Genomic DNA, 23,449 nt, shown 5'->3' on the forward strand with positions numbered 1-23,449 from the left:
AATGCACTGCATATTTTATTGTGCTATGTAGGTTTGAGGAATGCAGTTACAAAAACATATATTCTTAATGTACGCGTAAAACCAGCAGCACATCGTTTAAAACATTGTGTTTTATCTTGTATCTGTTATCTGTGATCAGAGAATAATGAAGAATATATACATGAAATATAAACGAAGGGACAGATTTCAGACAATCTTTAATTGTCCAAGATACTTGCTTTATGTCGATATCGCAGAAAAAAAATAATCACATGCATGTAGACGAAAAATGCAATGACAGATTTCGTAACGGGACCCAAATCCTCTGACTACATGTACACCTCATATGTTTCGGTAGGTGAGAAAGGGGGTCAAATGTCCGAAGTTTCGCTCCAAAATTTAGCCCTTTCACTATGACGTCCTTGATCCACACCAAATCTGTGTAATATTGTACTAAGTCATCAACTAAGAGAAATCTCCAAACGATATCATGGAAACAACTACCAATGGTGTCAAACATTCCAATGAAGTTTCAGGAGAAGGGTGTACACTTATTAAGGGTTATATACGACAAGTTTTCATGTCATTTCGTACATGATAAAGAGGAATTATTTTAGTCAAACTAAGTAGCATCAAACGTGCACAACATAACATGCTAACCAGCAATAACTTGCTGTGGTTTTATGAGTTTAGATGCTTCTAGACGCGTAAAACGTTCAATAACCACGTTTTTTTTCTTTCTTGCCTAGTAATACAATGATAGTTTAATTGTATTTTATCCTTAGGCTTCACCACATTGATAATTTTTTTATCTGATTTTTCCCTAAAAGTAATTAAGCGAGCGAGCGATATAATAATTAAAATATTTGTTTCGCTTTTAGCAAAAATGCTATTTGAGATCAAGCAAATGCAATGCTATAAATTATTTAATAAATGAAAGAACTCCAAACCGCAGTATTCTTGTTCAACATAATTGGTAAGTTATTTCAAAATATCATAAACCTGGCTACGTTAAAGTCTGGACACAAGCGCCAATGGTCACCGCCACCTGCCCGCCAAATAACATACCCAAATGTATTAACCGAGGTTATCCACTTTTCCTTTGGAAAAATTGCAAAGGAATAATTATCTATTAAAATACTTTGTCATATCTCATACCATGAAAATTGATGTAAAGGTGACTTGAAAAATAACTCACAAAATGAATATAGGCATTTGCAATCAAATATAAACTACAACTATCGCTCTTGCAATGACTGCATGATTGACGACCTTGGTAGCCATTTAAGTTCCGGTAGATCATTTACAAAAAACCTTTCCGTACTGATAACCATTTTGGAACTAAATATGTCCGTGAAAAATCAGCCAGCGCCAACCTAATTTCAGGCTTTTTCAGAGTTTAACTCCCACCTTTTTCAAACTTGCAATTTTATTTATTTTGGAAAAGTTCTTTAATTTATATTTAAAGTTATGTCCAACCAGTGCTGAGTGCTCAAAGTGTGACCGCTCTGAGTAAAATATCCTTGACATTATGATAACATGTATTTATTAACCACCAGATAACATGTGTAATAATTATAATGTATTACATTAGGGTCTTATTTGGCATACCTGGTAAATGTTATATATAACATCATTAAAATTGGATTATGTGACCATATGTAGTAATATTGGACGGTTAAAATTAGAAACCCTACCTTCTGGTGTTAGTTTAGCGAGTTCCGGGATTTCCACGTAGAAGTTTTTCCGGAATGGTGCGTAGTACACCTTACTGTGGTCTGTGATCACTACATCCTGAAATTAGACACATTAGTCAAAATAAGCACAAGACCCACAGCCATTCACGAGTAATGTGTTTAAATGTCATGTTAAAATGAAGATTTTAAATACTTTTAACAAACCTTGAAACGAAGCAGTAAGGCATTTAAACGATTTTATAAAGTTGTTCTCATTGCCAGTTTTACATGAAATAAAAATAAAGACATTGACATTATTTCACTTACTTAAAAACCTAACAGTTTATAAGAGTCAATTTACCTGTGTTAATATAAATAAGCAACTTCACTTTCATGCACGTGCATAAGTTGTGGGTTACCTTTTTCTTCTGTTTATTCATGTTTGCCATGGCGGAATCAAGGTCCTCCTCCTCTTCTTCTGACGAATACTGAAAACACAGAAATGTATTATTGTATAACCAGTATATAATGACCTGTTGAACATAGAGGCTTTTTATTGTTCTTCACTTTTAATCTAAAAACACTCAACTATTAGCCAGGGTAATGGGACATGGTACACATATGCACATTGTCAAAATAAGTATATGTCATATGTAACTTTAACTGTTCATAAGTTATGACCAACATTACAGTTTTCGTATTACAACAATGAGCACAACACCAAGATGCCCATGTTATCACAATACTGATTATTTACAGGGGAGCGCAAGTGAACTCCAATGCTGGTCTCTTTTTTTTTCTCAATCATAAAAGGGGCAATACAAGGCAATCATTAAAGCCACATAAAAGAGTAATGGGCACTGCTATACATGTGTGTATGGTCTCTCACAACATGTATATAACAAGTTTCATATGATTGCCTGAACCATTTTCTAGTTATAGCCAATGTCTTAGGTGTTTTCTTAGCGAAGCCCATGTCCATGTCAACAAAACCCAGGCTATGATAATACCTCGGATTTTTAAATAAAATAAGAGAAAACCTTATAAACAACAGCACTATACAGTACCTCCATAAGGTCTGTGTTATTGTCCATGAGCTCGCCCTTCTGTATGGTGGGGTCCTCTTTCTTCTTCGCCACCGCTGTGATAATGGTCAATTTCCCCTTACCAGCACTATTAGTACTCTGCTGTCAAAAAAAGGCATTGGAATGTTTAATGATAAGCTGTGAAATTATGAATGTATTTGAATTTACATTTCTTAAAAATATACAGGAATGCATCTAATAGACTAGATGTAGAGAGCTTATGTCATTATACATGTAAATTGGTTAATAATTAGCTGTGAAATAATGCATGTACAGTTGAACACCGCTATTCCGAACACCGTTTATCCAAAATAATCGCTATTATCGAAATGATTTTTCGGTCCCGATTTTACTCCTTCTTTGTTTAACTAAATTTTTAATCTTGAATCCGAAAATCGGTAGTCCGAAATAATCGCTATTCCGAAGTAAAAATTACGGTATTCGAGTTAACACATCATAAAAAGTACATGCCTGGTACATGTAGGAATGCATTGAATAGACTAGCTTTAAAGAGCCTATTTAATTCAAACATTGTACATGTGGATTGGGCATTTATAAAACCTCTTACTTAGTGATAAGTACACTTTTAATGAATAATATACAAAAGAAAACATTTCAACACTGATAAAAAATGTAACATAGAGATGGATATCAATAACAGAATTACAACTTTTCAGATGTTACAATATAATCTAACTCAAAGCCCTGCACCTTTAACAATGAAACCAGAACAGTTTGCTCAAATCTATGACTTACATTATTTGCCTCTCCTGCATTTGTGAGATCAGGCTTCTTGATTTCTTCAGTGACCGACTGAAATAACATATATATATACATATACATACAGTCATTTTCATACATTCATTCTTTTGAAATAGCACACATACATGTATAGGTATGAAAATGGTTCCTCCTTATCAAGGTACAAACATGAAGAAGGTCAATACATGCAGTTTGTGACAAATATGCTCTTTTAACTAGTACTTCTAAAGAATAATGCTTCCAATGTTAAACCCTGTTAAAATCAATACAATATGTTAACACCCACACATGGCCATTTATGTTCATGTAAACTCCAAGTCACAGGAAACTACTATCAAAATCAGTATCTCTATTTGACATGGGTGACATGCTCCACTTTGATTCTCACTCTGTACAGTTATACTTTGAAATCAAATTACTTTAAAGAATGCCTTTATAGCGGGCTTAAAATTTCACACCCATTAGAATACTGAAATAAAAATGTAGTCTCTGTGATAGGGATATAATTTTCGATTCACCCTCATAAAGTACATGTTCTATAAACTACAGCAAATTTATCGTGACCTTCCTACCTGCATGTAAGCGTCAAGAGGATCAACCTCATCTTCCTCCTCTTCCATCTTCTCTCCATCGGTGTCCCCCTCCTCATCGTCGTCATCCTCATCCTCAAGGCTCCATATCTTGCTCGGTATAGCGATATTTATCGGTATGAGCTCTTGCTTCTTCTTTCGTTCATCCCGCCATTTCTCGATTCGTTCGCGTCTCTTTTGCATCTCCATCTCAAGTCTTTTCTGTTCCTCCTCCTGAGAAAATGATTTTATAAATCATAATTTACATTATAAATCTGTTGCTATTATGTAGTGAAATCACTGTACATGGTAACTACACTCGAAACCTGTTGGCTGGATATTGCTTGACTCAATATCCTCATTGGCTGGAACTTGATGTTAAGGACCGATATATCATTACTCCATGTAAGCTTTCCGCTTGGCTCGATATTCCCGATTTTGGCCGGTCTCTGGGATATCGAGCCAGCAGGTTTCTACTGTATATCATCATACAATAGTTACTGCAGCCACTATCTGAGTTATTGAAGCCATAAATAAATGTAACAGATTGTCTCTTCATTGACAAAACAAGGAGGCTCAAAAGGTTCAAACGCTTGTACATTACAAAGAGAATATTTGTGGGGGGTTTTCAGTGTAAGATCTTAACATGTATCACAAAGTTAGTATCAAAATTTATATTTCACGAATGGCGCAGCCACGAGTGAAATATTCACTTTTGTGTTCATGAGGTGAAATATATTGCTATTTTACACTGAAGCAAACAGGTTTTCTTTTCTTTTTAAGATATATATGTCTAAACTTGAAATTAAAAGGAATTGAATTACACTTTTTTAGTGAAAAAACGGTGTTAAATTTCTGTGTGTGCTGACACTCGATTTGGAACCGAGAGTGGGCTTAAATTTCTAAACAGTGATAAATATCAAATTGATATTTTAACTGTTTGAAACTGTGAAATATCAATTTAATTTCACTGATAAATCTCTATAAAACACCGGAATTCATATAATAAATGATTGTATACACTGACCTTGTCTAGTGGTTCATCCTTGACTCTGATAGCTCCCTCACCATACTTGCTGGGAGATTTACTCTTTGACCTGTCTTTTGACCGTGACCTTTTCCTGCATAAAGAAAAGCTAAGCTTCGGTCAACTGTTAAACAGTATAATAAAGGCTATAAACTACATGTACCATTGTAATTTGTAAAGTATCCATAACATTATAATAATTATAATCATATCAAAGTAAAATCCTAATTTTGTAATTTATATTACGGTACCGTACATGTAAAGGAGTCATTGCAAGAGTTTTAAGCCAGTCTACAGATAATGTAAGTTTAAAAATTGTAATGATGGTTGTGCTTTGGATTTTGTTTACAAAAAAATTCTTTAACTAATGTGACTGAAAAAATGTCTTCATATAAATATTTTTATAGATTACAGAGAGCTTATAAGCAAGTTCAAAAGCCAAAGTAAGATGTCTCTAAATGTATGATATTCTGTATTTACCCACACCAATCAAATAAGTTACTCATCTTTTTGTTTCTTAAATTGATTTTAAAAAAAATGTCTCAAGACTGAGATGGTCTTATTGTATATTACGTTGTAAATAACTTGTTTAATCTATTCTTGTATTAATAATAACTTGTAATTAATACAAAGATGGACCTAACAATTTATTGATGGTATTCTATAGAATTTAACAAACCTTCTCTTATCATCTTTTCTCCTCCTATCTCTAGAACGTGACCTTTTTCTATCTCTAGAACGTGACCTCTTTCTCTCCCTTGACCTTTTTCTTTCTCTTGACCTTGACCTTTTTTTGTCCCTAGATCTGGAGCGTTTTCGTTCTTTCGACCGTGAACGCTTTCTTTTTCTATCCCTAGACTTAGATCTTGATCTGCTGCGGGATCGCCTTCTGTATGATCTGAAATGAAATATATTTTTAAAGTAAATTAATGGCGATATTTTTTTTTAGAATGCTTTGTGTATACATTGAATACCCAAGGATTTTTCCCAGTAATTGGGGATTGGTGCCTATGCCCTTTAGTTGTGTACATTTAGAGTCATATGGCATTTATATATATAATTTTCATTTATTTCATTACATATATAGGACATATGTGTTACCAGTACAGGTGTTTTAACCATCTTACGTAATGCACAACTGAACCAAAAATGACACAAAAAAACCCTTCATTTTTCTAGAAGTAAATACAGGCTCAAAAAACCCCTCTATAATTATATAAATTTTGAAGAAAAAAAAGTAAACAACAAATATCATTATTTTTACAGTTACTAGAAAAAGCTTTAATTAAAGAAAAAAATGTATACATATATAAATATCAAGTAAATCTATATATTTTAAGGTATAAATATATTGCAATACAGTTTGAAATAAATTATATTTTGAATATTCTATTTCATTATTTACCTGTAAGTTTAAAGCAATAAAATGGCAATTTGACAATCACATTAATTTAAGTTAAAAAAAGAAAGCATTTTATTTAAAAGAGCCCCCTCAGAGGAAATTTGTTTATGTCCAAATCATAAAAAGGTGCAAAACTTAACATGCCCTGTTCTACAAGCTGATATATCTTAAAATGAATGTTAGAATTAAATGAAATTAAAATTGCCTGCAAGACTAACACTACAGTAGTCTACAAGTAAGACCCTTTTTCCTTTTCACTAAAGTTGTCGCTTTAGTTACCAAAACAATGAATGTATTGACTGTCCACGTTCTGCAAAGTTTGAATTTTTGGCCCTCGGCAGTTGGTCAGTTGACCCAAGAATTACCATCACAGCATTTTTTGGAGGGTATAACTCTCCCAAATGCTCCGAAAACTTGAAAACAAACTTAGTTACAATGAAATTGTTTGAATAAAAAAATACCAATTGATTATGAAGGGTACAGTAGATTGCTGTTATTGTTCAATCTCTGCCATTTTAACAGATCCACCTCCAAGAAAGTATTTGATAAACTATAAAACATTATCTTTTTTGATGAGGTTAGCTTACCAAAAGAATGCATTTGTATTTGCCGATGCATTTCTAGAAAGATTTTAGCTCTGTTTACTTGTTTGATTATATCTTGAGTCTTCTTGACTGAATTTATCTTTTTATGTTTTAAGTACACCTGAAAAAGGCTATGTAACTATTTAAAGACTTTTCGGAAAAATATAAAAACAAATAAATTATTTCTTGCTTATCTCAACTGTAACACTTCATCAAAAGTGTCCAGTCACAGGTCAGCTAGGTTATTAAGTAAATTATTTCAACAATGCCTAACGCTACTAGCTGTCCATATTACACTCTGGGGTGAACAAGCAAAATGGGGGGTTACAGGGAAACAGTTTTACACTCAGACTAAGAGGAAACCTTTAAACACTGGGTTTATCACTTGGAGAGAGCAAGGAAAGAGGGTTCAACTAGTTGAGTGTATTGTAAGGTGAATCAATTTTAAATTTGAATATATAACAGCACTTGCAAAATTGAACAGTTTGTCGAATCATATTGTCACTATCCTCACCCCTGACACATTTAAGGTGGCTGTGGCAACCATTAAGCATTAGATAAGCGAGCAATGTTTTTATCTCTTTACCAGTTCACCCTCTTTACCAGTTCACCAATCACTTTTTATCATGTTACTTAAATTGTTTGTTTTATTACACCCCAGTTCTCACTTTTCTGATGTTGATTTGCTACATCAGTGTTTATTTTTTTACTTACAAGCCGGCACGCACCATTCATGCCAGTAACACTCGGAAGAGGAGTTGACATTAAACAGAGATGGAAACAAAAACATGACATGTCACAATGTAGAAATATACAGGTCGCTTAGCAGGCTAATGTAATCAATGACAAAATAACGACAGGTATATATTTTTGTAAAAGCTTTTTGAGGATAATCCTTTACCTTCCTTCTTTTGCCATTTAGAAATTGTGTAAATTACAAGTTGTTTTCAAATGAAATCATATTTATCTGTTGAACGTTTTTCATCAAATGCGTGTCCACTAGACGCTTGATTTTTGATAAATAAGCGTTCAAAGGAAAGAGCCAACGAAACACAAACACAACCAAACACATTACAAGCTCTGTTTAGTAAACTTATGTAATGTGTACTAATATGTTCATTGACTTATTTGTCTTTTTGAATTAGTTATTATCAAACCAACAGTAAACTTTTTAAAAATTATAGTTTAACCAACTTTATGATATTCGATATTAAGTAGTAATTAATGACAGTGACGTCAATTTATACAGTATACGAATATACAAGTTAATGTATATATATATATATATCTATATATATGTTAAACCAGTCTCTATTGAATCTATTTACTAACCAAGCAAATATATAAGAATCGGACTTCATTTACTTACAAGCAAACAACGATGGCTAATACTTCTATCTCTTTTGGGAGAGCCACGCATGCCATGAAATACCAGCCAATTTTTCCACTTTTCATTTCTACACGAGAGTCAATTTCAGCTACACATTAACCCCTAATTGGCCGATAATCTGGCCATGTGTTTAACCATGTTATCATGTCTAGGGAGTTGCTGTAGTTTGGGTCAAGATTTGAAAGAATGTAAAAAAGAGGCCAATTAAGAAAATAAATTAAAATTCTATAAAACTCGGAAAATAAGCATAAAAGAAACGGAGAAAATTTGTTAATTTCAGTGTAAGATCGTACTCGTGATTATAGATAAACTCTATATTTTTTACGAGTTCGATCGCCACTCGTGAAAATGTGTTTTTCTATGACACTCGTGAAAAAAATACGATCTTACACTGAAATAAACAAATATCCTCTATATATTTAAAATATATTGATATATGCTAATATGTATCGGTCAGGATTTAACCGTTAAAATGTCTGCTTCATAAAGTATGCTGAATCATCTTGTGTATATCTTGGCAACTCGAATGTTATCATGAAATATACCATGAACGTGCAGGTTTGTGCACTTCACCTGGTGCAATTTTGAGAAGCTGTGTGATTATACGTCAATTGGAAGTTAATATATTGAGAACTGTATTGTGTTTAGAACTTTTTATGATGAGTAAGGGAAGTGCAAGTTTGAATGCGACGGGTATAGGAAGTGTTGAATTTGATAAAAACGATGCTAACATCACAGCTATGATTGTAGTAGAGGACAAAATCCTTGTGACTGACCTTAAATCAAACATTTTGTTGATGTTCGACAATGATTTACATCACATATATACATATCAATTTACCTCGCGAGAAACAGGATATATTTTGGGCCTCGCCGATCTAGCGTGCTTGTTCCGGGATTTCTTGTTGACAGTGAGGTCTGTGTTTTGGAAGCTGTTGATAATATAATAATGCAAAAAGAAAAGAAAAAAATCAAACTGGATTCTCGTTATTGTGGGATATGTTTTTAAAGAAATGATCTCTTCGCGACTTTCGCTCCACGAGGACACGCCGGTTACATTGGGCGGGGGGGGGGGGGGCGCAATGTCAACGTCAATTACGTCTCTGTAACTAAATTTAAAAGAAAAAAACATTATCCTCTCAATACCTTTAGTTATAAATATTGTGTAGTGGTGAAACATGGCTTATAGCACGCCCCTTATAGCATGCTCATATGAGGAGGTCATGGTGGGTGTTACTAAAACTAGACACACAATTTCCGTTCAATATAATAGTATATTAAAGGTTTATAAAACCTGCAAATTAAATGGTGACAGTAAATTATATATTTGCTCAACAGAGCCAGGGTTTACTCGACAACACCGACGATATAAACAATGACACTGATATTTATTTAGCATAAATGCATAATTTGTGTATGATATAAATCATCGCTTAATCTATGGAAATAGCTACGATGAGATAAAGAAAGGGATTTAAAATATACCCTTTCAAAAGTACAGTCAATCTTAATATCAGCGGCATTGCTTTTTAAAATGGTGACATGTATTTCAAAAGTATGCTTAAAAAAATGCTACCCAAATATTTACTATCCAAAATAACATACATCAACATACGGTTTCTCCTGTACATGTGTGGCGATCTAACTAAAGAAACAAATGTACGGATTACATTTCAGACAGACAGTGAAGGCCTCGTCCTTCATAGTACATAAGAAGCAACGCCCCTGATTAGCTAATAGGGGAGGTTACTGCGTAAAATATTGCGAAAATAATCGTTTCAACAATTAGTATAATTTGACCTTCTTTGACCTTGACTTTATTAAAAACACTCACAATAGTTATTTCCCGTAGTTTTGAAGTCTCGTGCGATGATACCATGTGACCAGCTCCTGCTAGTCCCTCGATATTCAAAACAACCGTGGCTACGAAAGTGTAGGTTTTATTCTGTTTCCACGCGATCCACGACGGATCCACATTTTATCTTTTCTAAATAATTTTAAGAAGGTGTTATCTTTGCCTTTGGCTCGCTTAAGGTCGAGTTATGTTGAATTCCCCCCCCCCCACCTCCCTCACCCTGTCATACAGTTTTAGTCCCATAAAGATGCCGTGGTTTTATATATATTTTAATTAAAGCTGTGTACAGGTAAAAGGCAAGAGTTTGAGTTTGGTTTGACATGAACAAATGTTACAACGTTTTGCTGTAGGCGACGGATGTGCGTTCAAAATAATGTTACAGTCCGCTGTAGGCGGCAGATGTGCTTCATAGTATAACATTTCATTATAGACTGAAGTATGTTCATAGTACCTATATTTACTTGGTTGGCAATTTATGCAAATAAGTAAAACTCGGGCTCTGTGTGAATTGAGAATTTACTGTATATAAAGACCAGCGTACCCCTTCAGGGTCCAGCATGATTTTCTCTGAAGGGATCTGTTGCGTCTTTCACGTCGCACGTTACACAATGAAATAAACCGGGGAAAAGTCTGTCAAGTGTGGTGCTTGTGGTTCTGACACACATTAAACTCTTTCCCCTGTTTACCTTTTATTCTGATCCATGCACTCCTGCATATTTACTCCTACATGTTGTAGCACCAGTAACATAATCCTGGGAGGCAAAGTGCACCAGGTGTGGGGCTATAACCCACAATTGCAGAAAACTAGCATGACGTCCCCCCCCCATGCTATGCTTTAGATTTATCATTATTATACCTCTGATGAATGAAAATGATTTGTAATCGCAATTTAAGGGCACCATATTTGTAGCAAAGCCTGTATCTCATGCATAAATAAAGACCTATTTTGAGAGAATAATTCCAGTTAATGTTAACTATTATTTATGCACCAGGCAATAATTACCACGCCCCCCCAGGGCCTGGGAATAGCGGGGACTTTGACTTTCGGTCCAGCCAAGCCCGGGCAAAATCCTCGTCCTTCGGGGACGAAATGCTGGTAAAATTCCATGCAAAATGCCCCTGCACCCCAGGGAACCTAGGTAAGGCCCATTCCCTGCTGTTTTTGGCACGAAGACAAAACCACCGCATTCACCCGGCACTGCGGAGCCACCTGGAGAGTAAAAACACGGCCAGCTATCCCCGGTATACTCCCGGACCTGGGGGCAGGGGAGGGGGGGTGTGTTACAATTGACTGGTGCATTATAACAGTAAAGATTTGCTTTGAAGCTATATGATTTTATGGAGATTGCAATCAGCACTTAGTCAGATTAATGTTTCTGATTGATACTTGCCTCAATATATAACATTATTATCATCCTCAGGCGTTTCCTGTATAAACGCAAACTGTATTTTTTCAAGATTGTTAATAATAGATGAGATAACAATTTCCATTGTACTGACATTGTATACCTGTCCCCAGTTTATTATTAAAATATCCAACCAACTTTTTTATGCCCCCGAAGGTGGGCATATTAAAATCGCACCGTCCGTCTGTCCGTCCGTCCGTGTGTCCGGCTCAATAACTTGTGTCCGGGCTGTAACTTTCCCTTGTATGGATAGATTTTAAAATAACTTGCCACATGTGTTTGGCATACCAAGACGACGTGTCGCGTGCAAGAACCGTCTTCCTACCTCTTAGGTCAAGGTCACACTTAGGTGTTTATTCACAATGGAATGCTGCATATAAGGACATAGAGTATAGGTTGTCGTGTCCGGGCTGTAACTTTCCCTTGTATGGACAGATTTTAAAATAACTTGCCACATGTGTTTGGCATACCAAGACGACGTGTCGTGTGCAAAAACCGTGTCCCTACCTCTTAGGTCAAGGTCACACTTAGTGTTTATTCACAATGGAATGGTGAGAGTATTGGTTGTCGTGTCCGGGTGTAACTTTTTCTTGTATGGACAGATTTTAAAATAACTTGCCACATGTGTTTGGCATACCAAGACGACGTGTCAGGTGCAAGACCCGTGTCCCTTCCTCTTAGGTCAAGGTCACACTTAGGTGTTTATTCACAATGGAATGCTGCATATAAGGACATAGAGTATAGGTTGTTGTGTCTCGGCTGTAACTTTCCCTTGTATGGACAGATTTTAAAATAACTTGCCACATGTGTTCAACATACCAAGACAACGTGTTGTGTGCAAGAACAGTGTCCCTACCTCTAAGGTCAAGGTCACACTAAGTGTTTATTCACAATGGAATGCTGCATATAAGTACATAGAGTATAGGTTGTCGTGTCCGGGCTGTAACTTTCTCTTGTATGGACAGATTTTAAAATAACTTGCCACATGTGTTCGACATACCAAGATGACGTGTCACGTGCAAGACCCATGTCCCTTACTCTAAGGTGAAAGATACACTTAGTGTTTATTCACAATGGAATGCTGCATATAAGGATAAAGAGTATTGGTTGTCGTGTCAGGGTGTAACTTTTTCTTGTATGGACAGATTTTAAAATAACTTGCCACATGTGTTCGACATACCAAGACGACGTGTCGCGTGCAAGAACTATGTCCCTACCTGTAAGGTCAAGGTCACACTTAGGTGTTTGTTCACAATGGAATGGTGCATATAATGACATAGAGTATAGATTGTCGTGTCCGGGCTGTAACTTTTCCTTGTATGGACAGATTTTAAAATAACTAGCCACATGTGTTCGGCATACCAAGACGACGTGTCGCGTGCAAGACCCGTGTCCCTACCTCTAAGGTCAAGGTCACACTTAGGTGTTTATTCACAATGGAATGGTGCATATAAGGATACAGAGTATTGGTTGTCGTGTCCGGGTGTAACTTTTTCTTGTATGGACAGATTTTAAAATAACTAGCCACATGTGTTCGGCATACCAAGACGACATGTCGCGTGCAAGACCCTTGTCCCTACCTCTAAGGTCAAGGTCACACTTAGGTGTTTATTCACAATGGAGTGCTGCATATAAGGATACAGAGTATTGGTTGTTAGGTCCGTGCTGTAACTTTTTCTTGTATGGACAGATTTTAAAATAACTTGCCACATGTGTTCGACATACCAAGATGACGTGTCACGTGCAAAACCCATGTCCCTTTCCCTAAGGTGAAAGATACACTTAGTGTTTATTCACAATGGAATGCTGAATATAAGGACATAAGAATGTAGGTTGTCAAGTATGGGTGGTATTTTTTTATGTTCAGAGGCAATTTAAAATAACTTGCCATATGTTTTTGTTTGATCTTTAACTTTTCATGTACTGACCTTGTTTATAGGTCAATGTCACATTCAGGGGCAATCGTCACATACTGTGACAGCTCTTGTTTACCTTGATCTTTTGAAAATTATTATGGAAATTCTAAGGAAAATATCAGGTATAAACAAACATTTTGCTTAAACTGTTTTCACAAAATGATAAATAATTGAATAATCTGTAATAAATAACTGCACTATATGAAATAATTGCCTAATTAATCTGTTATAAATAAATTCAAAATCGGTTTTGAATAATTGCACGATATTTGGTAAATAATTGCATATTCTATACTATTGGTATTATTTCTGTTTAAACAGGTGGGACTGATGGCTTCTCTTGGTGTGTATCCTGTATATGGCATCCAGCAACCTGCGAGCATTATTGTAGGACTCAGTGTGTAGCATCATCTTGGCAGTTCCCTCGACTTTGGAATTGGGGAAGTATCATTTTAACTTCATATTTTGATTAGTATACTTGTAATGCTCCCTGAAAAAATCTGGTAGCATATAGTCACCGCTTCGTCCGTCTGCCTGTCTGTCTTTGTTGACCAATTTGATATGCAAAGCCCGAGTCAAGATCAAGGTCACATTGGTTCAACCAATGGCCTTGTTTTATTCCCCCGCCACAATCTGGGAAGGGCAATATAGGAATGCCTCTTCATTTACAGTTTGTCAATCATTCACCCATTTAAAAGCCTGTTAAGCCATCCTTAATTTAAAAAAGAACTATATTTGCAGTAGCTTGACTGACTCACTGAAAAAAGAAAATATAGGAGCATGATGATTTATATTTGTATTTGATTTCAATTTTAGTCTCTCGGAGTTTCTGATAAATACAAAATGGTTCAAGGTGCCATAAAAAGAATCATTATAAAGAAAAAAATAACCGATTATTTTTATCAATTCATATACAATATTGCGAGTCTACAATGGAAATTACAGACATGACGTGGTCACATGTGTAAATAACAGTGCAGTCAAACCTGGTTGAACGGTCACTTGCTTAAAGGGGTCACCTGCCTTATCAGGCCACTTAAAATTCCCTCCATACGTTTTTAGCTCGACTTTTCGAAGAACAAGGAAAGCTATACTACTCACCCTGGCGTCGGCGGTAGCATCGGCGTCGGCGTTGGCGTCACACCTTGGTTAAGGTTTTGCATGTAAGCACCTTTAAGTCATTATCTCAGTAAATACATCAGTTATTGCATTGAAACTTTGGATATGTATTCCCAACTATCTTACATACTAAATTAATGAAGTAAGATAACAATTATTTGAATATAATGCAAATAATAGGCCTTTATTATTCGACTTAGAAATTCTTGTTAAGGTTTTGCGTGTAAGCACACATAGGTTAATATCTCAGCAACTATTTGAGGTATTGCATTGATACTTGATACAATGGTACTCAACCATCCAACCTACTAAATTAACCAAGTTAGATAACTCTAGTTTGTATTTAATGCAAATAATTGCCCTTTATTATTCGACTTAGAAAATACTGGTTAAGGTTTTGCGTGTAAGCACACATAGGTTAATATCTCAGCAACTACTTGAGATATTGCATTGATACTTGATACAATGGTAGTCAACCATCCAACCTACTAAATGAACCAAGTTAGATAACTCTAATTTGCATTTAATGCAAATAATTGCCCTTTATTATTCGACTTAGAAATTCTGGTTAAGGTTTTGCGTGTAAGCTTACATAGGTTAATATCTCAGCAACTACTTGAGGTATTGCATTGAGACTTTATACAATGGTAGTCAACCATCCAACCTACTTAATTAACCAAGTTAGATAACTCTAATTTGCATTTAATGCAAAATAATTACCCTTTATTAATCGACTTAGAAATTCTGGTTAAGGTTTTGCATGTTACCACATTTAAGTCAATATCTCAGCAAATATATCATTTATTGCATTAAAACATTAGATATGTATTCCCAGATAACACTTTTTTGAATATAATGCAAATTATGGGCCTTTATTATTTGACTTAGAAATTCTGGTTAAGGTTTTGCATGTAAGCACACATAGGTTAATATCTCAGCACTTACTTGATGGATTGCATTGATACTTTATACAATGGTACTCAACCAACTACTTAAATAACCGAGATAACTCCAGTTTGCATTAAATTAAAATAATGGCCCCTTTTTTATTCAACATAGAAATTCTGGTTATCGTTTTGCATGTAACCACTTTTAAGTCAATACCTTGCATTGAAAATTTACACACAAGCTCCCATCTATTTAACCTTCTTCTTTAATTAAGTAAGATAACTTTATCTTTTATAATATATAATTGTTGCCCCTTTATTATGCGACTTAGAAATTCTGGTTAAGGTCTTGCATGTTAGCACACATAGGATAATATCTCAGCAACTATTTGATGTATTGCATTGAGACTTTATACAATGGTATTCAACCACCCAACTTAATTGAATAACCAAGTTAGATAACTGTATTTTGCAAATAATGGCCCTTTATTATTAGACTTAGAAATTCTCGTTAATATTTTGCATGGAAACACATTTATGTTTATATCTCAGCACACCATGTATTGCATTGAAATCTAATCTAACAGTGATCCATGCATGTTTCGCCAAAACTTTTCAATCCTTACATTGAAAAGCGGTGGAATAGTCGAATGCGCTGTCTCTGTGACAGCTCTTGTTACAGTATAAAGTATGTGCAATATTTGTCCCCGTGAAGCCATAAAAACACTAATTAGTGGCCATTAATCCCTTGTCACTGATACTTCAACACAGCATTATAAACAACAGTAACACATTTTTTCACAAATAAAAATGGGAAGAAATCTACTTGTGCATTGAACAGAACAGAACTGAACAGAACATAATTTTATTCGATTTTATTCATTGAAACTTGAAACGGGGGTATGTACAAATTGCAAGAGAGACCATGCCATGGATGACAACAATAGGAGCGCCCACATACCAGGTAATGATTTGGTATACGCCAATAGAGGAGTGATAGCAGACAAGGCAGTGCAAGGAAATACGCTGACAGGAGTATCAATGGACAAGGCAGTACTATAATATACGCTGACATGAATATCAATGGAATATCAATGGACAAGGCAGTACTCATGATAAAATACGCCGACAGGAATATCAAGGGACATGGCAGTACTATTAAATACGCTGACAGGAATATCAATGGACGAGGCAGTACGATAATATATGCAAGAGAGACCATGCCATGGATGACAACAATAGGAGCTCCCACATACCAGGTAATGATTTGGTATACGCCAATAGGAGTGATAGCAGACAAGGCAGTGCAAGGAAATACGCTGACAGGAGTATCAATGGACGAGGCAGTACTATAAAATACGCCGACAGAAATATCTAATGACATGGCAGTACTATAAAATACGCCGACAGGAATAGCAATGGACAAGGCAGTACTATAAAATTAAGCTGCAATGGACAAGGCAGTACTATAAAATATGCCGACAGGAATATAAACGGACACGGCAATACTATAAAATACGCCGACAGGAATACCAATGGACAAGGCAGTACTATAAAATACGCTGACAGGAATACCAATGGAAAAGGCAGTACTATTAAATGCGCTGACAGGAATATCAATGGACAAGGCGGTTCTATAAAATACGCCGACAGGAAAACCAATGGACAAGGCAGTACTATAAAATACACCGACAGGAATACCAATGGATAAGGCAGTACTATAAAATACTCTTGGCAGGAGTCAATGGACATTGCAGTACTTTGAAATTCCCGACAGAAGTACCAATGAGTCAACTTAGTCTAGGAACTATTCCAACATGAATATCAACAGACGCGGCAGTACTTAAAATATGCCAACAGAAGTAACAACAGACACTGCAGTAGGTACTATGAAATACTCTGACTGTAGCATCAACAGACAGCGGCTGCTGATTCGAACAACTCTCTGGAAAAGCGATGAAGTTTGTTAGATGAATGCTGTTCTCTGGTTCATTATTATCATTACTATATCTAAGCAATATCCAACACCAACCAGTGAACTGCAAACAGTCTGGATCGAGTCACTGCAAAAAAACAAAATAGTTTTATAATTATTTAAGGATAGCCATAGCTGCAGTTTTGAAATAATTAAACATAACATTAAAAAATATTTTTCTATAAATATGAAAATAAAAAAATATTTTTTCTGTCTTGACCACATTTGGTGGTGCTTTGAACAAATACAGCATTTATTTAGTTCAACACAGAAAGTCTTCATACTACAGAAGTAGATATCTGCTACCAGGAGAGGTCCATTTTCAGCAGCAGCATTGAGAACAGGCCCTGCAATTCGTTGTAGAGATCTGCATCCAGTAGCAGCATTTAGAACAGCTCAGCCCTGTGATTCCTTTGTAGAGATCTGCTTCCAACAGCAGCCTTAGAACAGCCCGACCCTGCGATTCCTGAGAAGAGATCTGCATCCAGTAGCATCATTGAGAACAGGTCAGCCCTATAATTCCTGTGTATAGATCTGCATACAGTAGCAGCATTGAGAACAGCTCAGCCCTGCAATTCCTGAGTAGTGATCTGCATCCAGTAGCAGCATTGAGAACAGGTCAGCCCTACAATTCCTGTGTATAGATCTGCATACAGTAGCAGCATTGAGAACAGCTCAACGCTGCAATTCCCGAGTAGTGATCTGCATCCAGTAGCAGCATTGAGAACAGGTCAGCAATACAATTCCTGTGTATAGATCTGCATACAGTAGCAGCATTGAGAACAGCTCAGCCCTGCAATTCCCGAGTAGTGATCTGCATCCAGTAGCAGCATTGAGAACAGGTCAGCCCTGCAATTCCCGAGTAGTGATCTGCATCCAGTAGCAGCATTGAGAACAGGTCAGCCCTACACTTCCTGTGTATAGATCTGCATACAGTAGCAGCATTGAGAACATCTCAGCCCTGCAATTCCCGAGTAGTGATCTGCATCCTCTTAAGCAAAATTAAGGTCTGCTCAGCCCTACAATTTCCAAGTAGAGATCTGCATCCAGTAGCAGCATTGCAGACAGCTCAGCCCTGCAATTTCCGAGTAGTGATCTGCATCCAGTAGCAGCATTGAGAACAGCTCAGCCCTGCAATTCCTGAGTAGTGATTTGCATCCTCTTAAGCAAAATTAAGGTCTGCTCAGCCCTACAATTCCCGAGTATAGATCTGCATCATCTTAAGCAAAATTAAGGTCTGCTCAGCCCTGCAATTCCCGAGTAGTAATTTGCATCCTCTTAAGCAAAATTAAGGTCTGCTCAGCCCTACAATTCCCGAGTAGTGATTTGCATCCTCTTAAGCAAAATTAAGGTCTGCTCAGCCCTGCAATTTCCGAGTAGTGATTTCCATCCTCTTAAGCAAAATTAAGGTCTGCTCAGCCCTACAATTTCCAAGTAGAGATCTGCGTCCAGTAGCAGCATTGCAGACAGCTCAGCCCTGCAATTCCCGAGTAGTGATCTGCATCCAGTAGCAGCATTGCAGACAGCTCAGCCCTACAATTTCCGGGTAGAAATCTGCATCCAGTAGCAGCATTGCAGACAGCTCAGCCCTACAATTCCCGGGTAGAAATCTGCATCCAGTAGCAGCATTGCAGACAGCTCAGTTGATACAGACCAGTGATGAAGTACACATCAACAATGGAATACACTATCTTGTTGGAAATTGGTGTCATCAACAAACTCATACTCTGAAAAGACAGCCTCATGGGATTGGCCAAAAGTTGGACCGGTCAAGATCCCCATCCTATCTAATCATAAAGCTGTACCTGTTGCAAGTTACAACTATCGCTGCCATGCATGTCCAATTTGACACAGTCCATGTAGAAGTCATTGTATCAAACATCATTTTCTTTCAATTTGAATAAAAGATCCGAACCATTAACTACATTTGTGATGGCTTTTCCCAACACACCCATTGGATGACATGTTTCATATGTTTCACACATCAAGGCAATGTGTACATCCTATTTCCTTCTCCTTATTTATGTGGCGGGGAAATAAAGCTGTCATCCTGATTACTTTGTTAAAATTGTTTTATTTTATGTTCAGTAATCCTTGAAAAATAGTTTGTTTACAGTGGCCCAAAACCCAGACTCTTAGTATTGAGAAATAAGTTGTGTTAAGGGTGTTTAAATATGACTTTACAATTAACAGGAAAAAGGGCTTCAAATATCTGAAACTAATTTAGCTTGTCGTTTTTTGCAAGAAAAAAGTTATTGTCATTGCTGAGGTGTTGTTAGCATTGGTGTCATAATTTTAGTGTTGTTAGCATTGGTATTATAATTTAAGTGTTGTAAGCATTGGCATCATAGTTTTAGTGTTTTTAGCATTGGTGTCATGGGTTTAGTTTTGTTAGCATTGGCGTCATATTTTTAGTTTTGTTAGCTTTGGCATCATAGCCTTGGTGTGGTTAGCATTGATGTCATAGCCTTAATGTGGTTAGCATTGGCGTCATAGCCTTAGTGTGGTTAGCATTGATGTTATAGCCATAGTGTACTTAGCATTGATGTCATAGCCTTAGTATGCTTGGCATTGGTGTCGTAGCTTAGTGTGGTAAGCATTGGTGTCATAGCCTTAGTGTGCTTAGCATTGGCATCATAGCCTTAGTGTGCTTAGCATTGGCATCAAAGCCTAAGTGTGCTTAGCATTGGCATTGTAGCCTTAGTGTGGTTAGCATTGGTGTCATAGCTTAGTGTGATTAGCATTTGCATCGTAGCCTTAGTTGCTTAGCATTGTCGTCATAGCCTTTAGTGTGGTTAGCATTAGCATCATAGCCTTAGTGTTGTTAGCATTGGCATTATAGTCTTAGTGTGCTTAGCATTGGTGTCACTGCCTTAGTGTGGTTAGCCTTGATGTTAAAGCCTTAGTGCGGTGAGCACTTTTGTTATAGGTTTATTGTGGTAAACATTGATGTCATAGCCATAGTGTGGTTAGCATTGATGTTATAGCCTTAGTGTGGTTAGCATTGATGTAATAGCCTTAGTGTGGTTAGCATTGATGTCAATTCCTAAGTAAATATAGCATTGGTGTCAGTGCCATAGTGTGGTTAGCCTTGATGTTATAGCCTTAGTGTGGTTAGCATTGATGTCAATTCCTTAGTAAATTTAGCATTGGTGTCACTGCCATAGTGTGGTTAGCCTTGATGTTGTAGCCTTAGTGTGCTTAGCATTGATGTTATAGCCTTAGTGTGGTAAACATTGATGTCATAGCCTTAGTGTGCTTAGCATTGGCGTCACTGCCTTAGTGTGGTTAGCATTGATGTCATAGCCTTCGTGTGCTTAGCATTGGAGTCACTGCCTTAGTGTGGTTAGCATTGATGTCATAGCCGGAGTGTGCTTAGCATTGGCGTCACTGCCTTAGTGTGGTTAGCATTGATGTAATAGCCTTAGTGTGCTTAGCATTGGCGTCACTGCCTTAGTGTGGTTAGCATTGGTGTCACTGCCTTAGTGTGGTTAGCACTGATGTCATAGCCTTAGTGTGGTTAGCATTAGCACCATAGCCATCATAGCATTGATGTTATAGGCTGTGTGATATTATGATACCAGAGACAGTATGCACAAGTAGCAGTTTCATGACTCTAGATTTAACAATTGTTGAGAAAGTCTGAGGCTGCTGAAAAACATACTAAGCGTTTGCATCAGCTAATGGTGCTCTTGTTGTGAATTCTCTAAGGGTGGGGGAGGCAACTGTAAACAAACATTTTTAAAGGATGGCCTTATTATACTTATATTTCTATATATATAATTTGTATTTTGAAATGTATATTTTTATTAATTTTATTTTGCCATGTTTATGTTTCCCCATTAGTTAGTTTCGACAATTTTAGAGACAATATTTCATATGTATGTTGTATGGGTAGTCCTCAGTTGAGGATTATTGGTCCGGGCTCTGGTTTAAACCAGTGCTCATTTCTGTAGGATTTGGTGGGGTGAGCAGTGCTCATCCCTGTAGGATCGGGCTGTGTATCCTTAGAGCCAAGTGGACTGTCATCGCAAGGTAGGTGTTTGCGACTCACATTCTGGGACACTCTTATGGTGGGCACAAAGTGTTTGTTCAACAAGTTGCTTAACAACTTCTGTGCCGATGCCCACTTTCCACTGTGGTAGCCCCAAGTCACTTAAGGTCTGCTTTGATAATGACCCCTTGCAAACATGCCCACAACTTTGCCATAATTTATTTATCCCCCGTCGATGGTTAAGGGGATATAGTAATGGTAGGCGTGTGTTCTTGTGTGCATCTGGGCAATCTTATCTGTAACTAATTTTGAAAAGTCTTTGAGGTATTGAATTCAATCTTCACATATAGCTAGATCTCATTGGTCTGAGAAGTGCATTGCATAAGAACCCTAACTCTGGGTGCAGTATTATTTAGTTACTGCCCTTTGATAATTTTCACACTTATTGTTTGTCTGGAGCATAATGTTTTATAACTAAGTTTTTGAGGTATTGAATTTGAACTTCATATGTATATGGAGAGATCTCATTGATGAGAAGTGCAGTGCATAAGAACTAAATATGGAAATAAGGTTCAATCTGAATATTTTAGTTTGGGTGGACATTTTGTGACCCAACTTGGAACATGGAAATAGTGTATGGGAGATCTTTCATGGGATTGCATTTGGGGCCCCTTGGGTCAAGGTCAAAGTTAGTGTTTCTCAACAGAATATCTCTCCTTACAGTTTATTCATTATAACCTAAACTTGTAACTGTTTGTAAAATAGGAACATGTTCTAATGAATCATATATTACAGACAATTATTGAAAACTTCATTGCGACCTTTCCTTTTTGTATGACAGCAATGGAATTCATCTTCTATTATCTGTTACAACTCTATATAATATTTCATGATGTGGTTAATTTTGCCTTTAACAAAGTTGGTTTCATTAATTTGTGGTTTTATGTAATATGAGCAAAATTGAACAATTATGTTTAGTGTGATCATGTAATGTATCAATATATTGTGACTGAGTGCAACTGTCTCTAATATATACTAAAGTAAGTAGAAAATGCTGAAGATGACATTTCTTAAGTACCGGTACATATTGTTTAATATTTAAAAATTGTTAACCTTATCTCTAGCCAGTTAGTTTTAAGAAAACTTTGCTGCACTAAGTACCAGAAATTCAAAGTTCATATTAATTTGTCTTCAAATTATCCATTCAAACTGATTTTGCCAGTCTTACTCACAGTCATCAAATTGAAGAGAGTTTACATTTAATTCCATTTATTTTGTTCCTTGTTCATACATGTATTTTCAAACATCTGTGTCCAACTCTTGATTAAGTTTATACAAACAAGAGTAACATGTTAAGGTCACATAAATTATCAAGTATGATGGGCTAGGTAAATTACCACATTTCTCTTGGAATAAATTCTGACTATATATGTATGAGTTTTTTAATATTGATTTATCACGTTTTACACACACACACATATATATATATATATATATATATATATATATATATATATATATATGATGGATTTTCACATCAATCTGTCTAAAGTTTCAATTCCAAAGTTGCACCTAAGTCTTGACTTTGTGTGGTTTTGCTTGGAGAAACCTATTTCACATTGAACAGAACTGACAACGAGGCAATACTTTGCAGTCTATCATCATCGTTCCCATCAACATGATTATATTCAGGAATTTCACTCCGGCTGACCGTCCTGCTGAAAGAGTTGCTTTGGCGGGTGAGGCATGTGTAAAGGGCTCTCATGTTCAGTATCTAACTTTTTCATTTTTTTACAAACATGTTGTTTTTGAAAAAAGACCAC

General features: G+C 36.3%; 1 protein-coding gene across 1 annotated transcript; it reads right to left on the bottom strand.

The window, feature by feature from the left end:
- Positions 1-1,056: 1,056 nt before the first annotated feature.
- Positions 1,057-8,101, bottom strand: LOC128214689 (probable ATP-dependent RNA helicase DDX46). Its single transcript, XM_052921310.1, has 9 exons — positions 7,986-8,101; positions 5,778-5,996; positions 5,099-5,192; positions 4,075-4,305; positions 3,497-3,553; positions 2,723-2,842; positions 2,075-2,143; positions 1,677-1,773; positions 1,057-1,079 (listed from the first exon to the last, which is right to left on the bottom strand). The coding sequence occupies exons 1-9, from the start codon at positions 8,000-8,002 to the stop codon at positions 1,057-1,059; spliced, it is 927 nt and encodes a 308-aa protein (XP_052777270.1). The 5' UTR covers positions 8,003-8,101.
- Positions 8,102-23,449: the final 15,348 nt, after the last annotated feature.

Source organism: Mya arenaria, chromosome 2 (genome assembly GCF_026914265.1).
Source record: "Mya arenaria isolate MELC-2E11 chromosome 2, ASM2691426v1".
NCBI lineage: Eukaryota > Metazoa > Mollusca > Bivalvia > Myida > Myidae > Mya > Mya arenaria.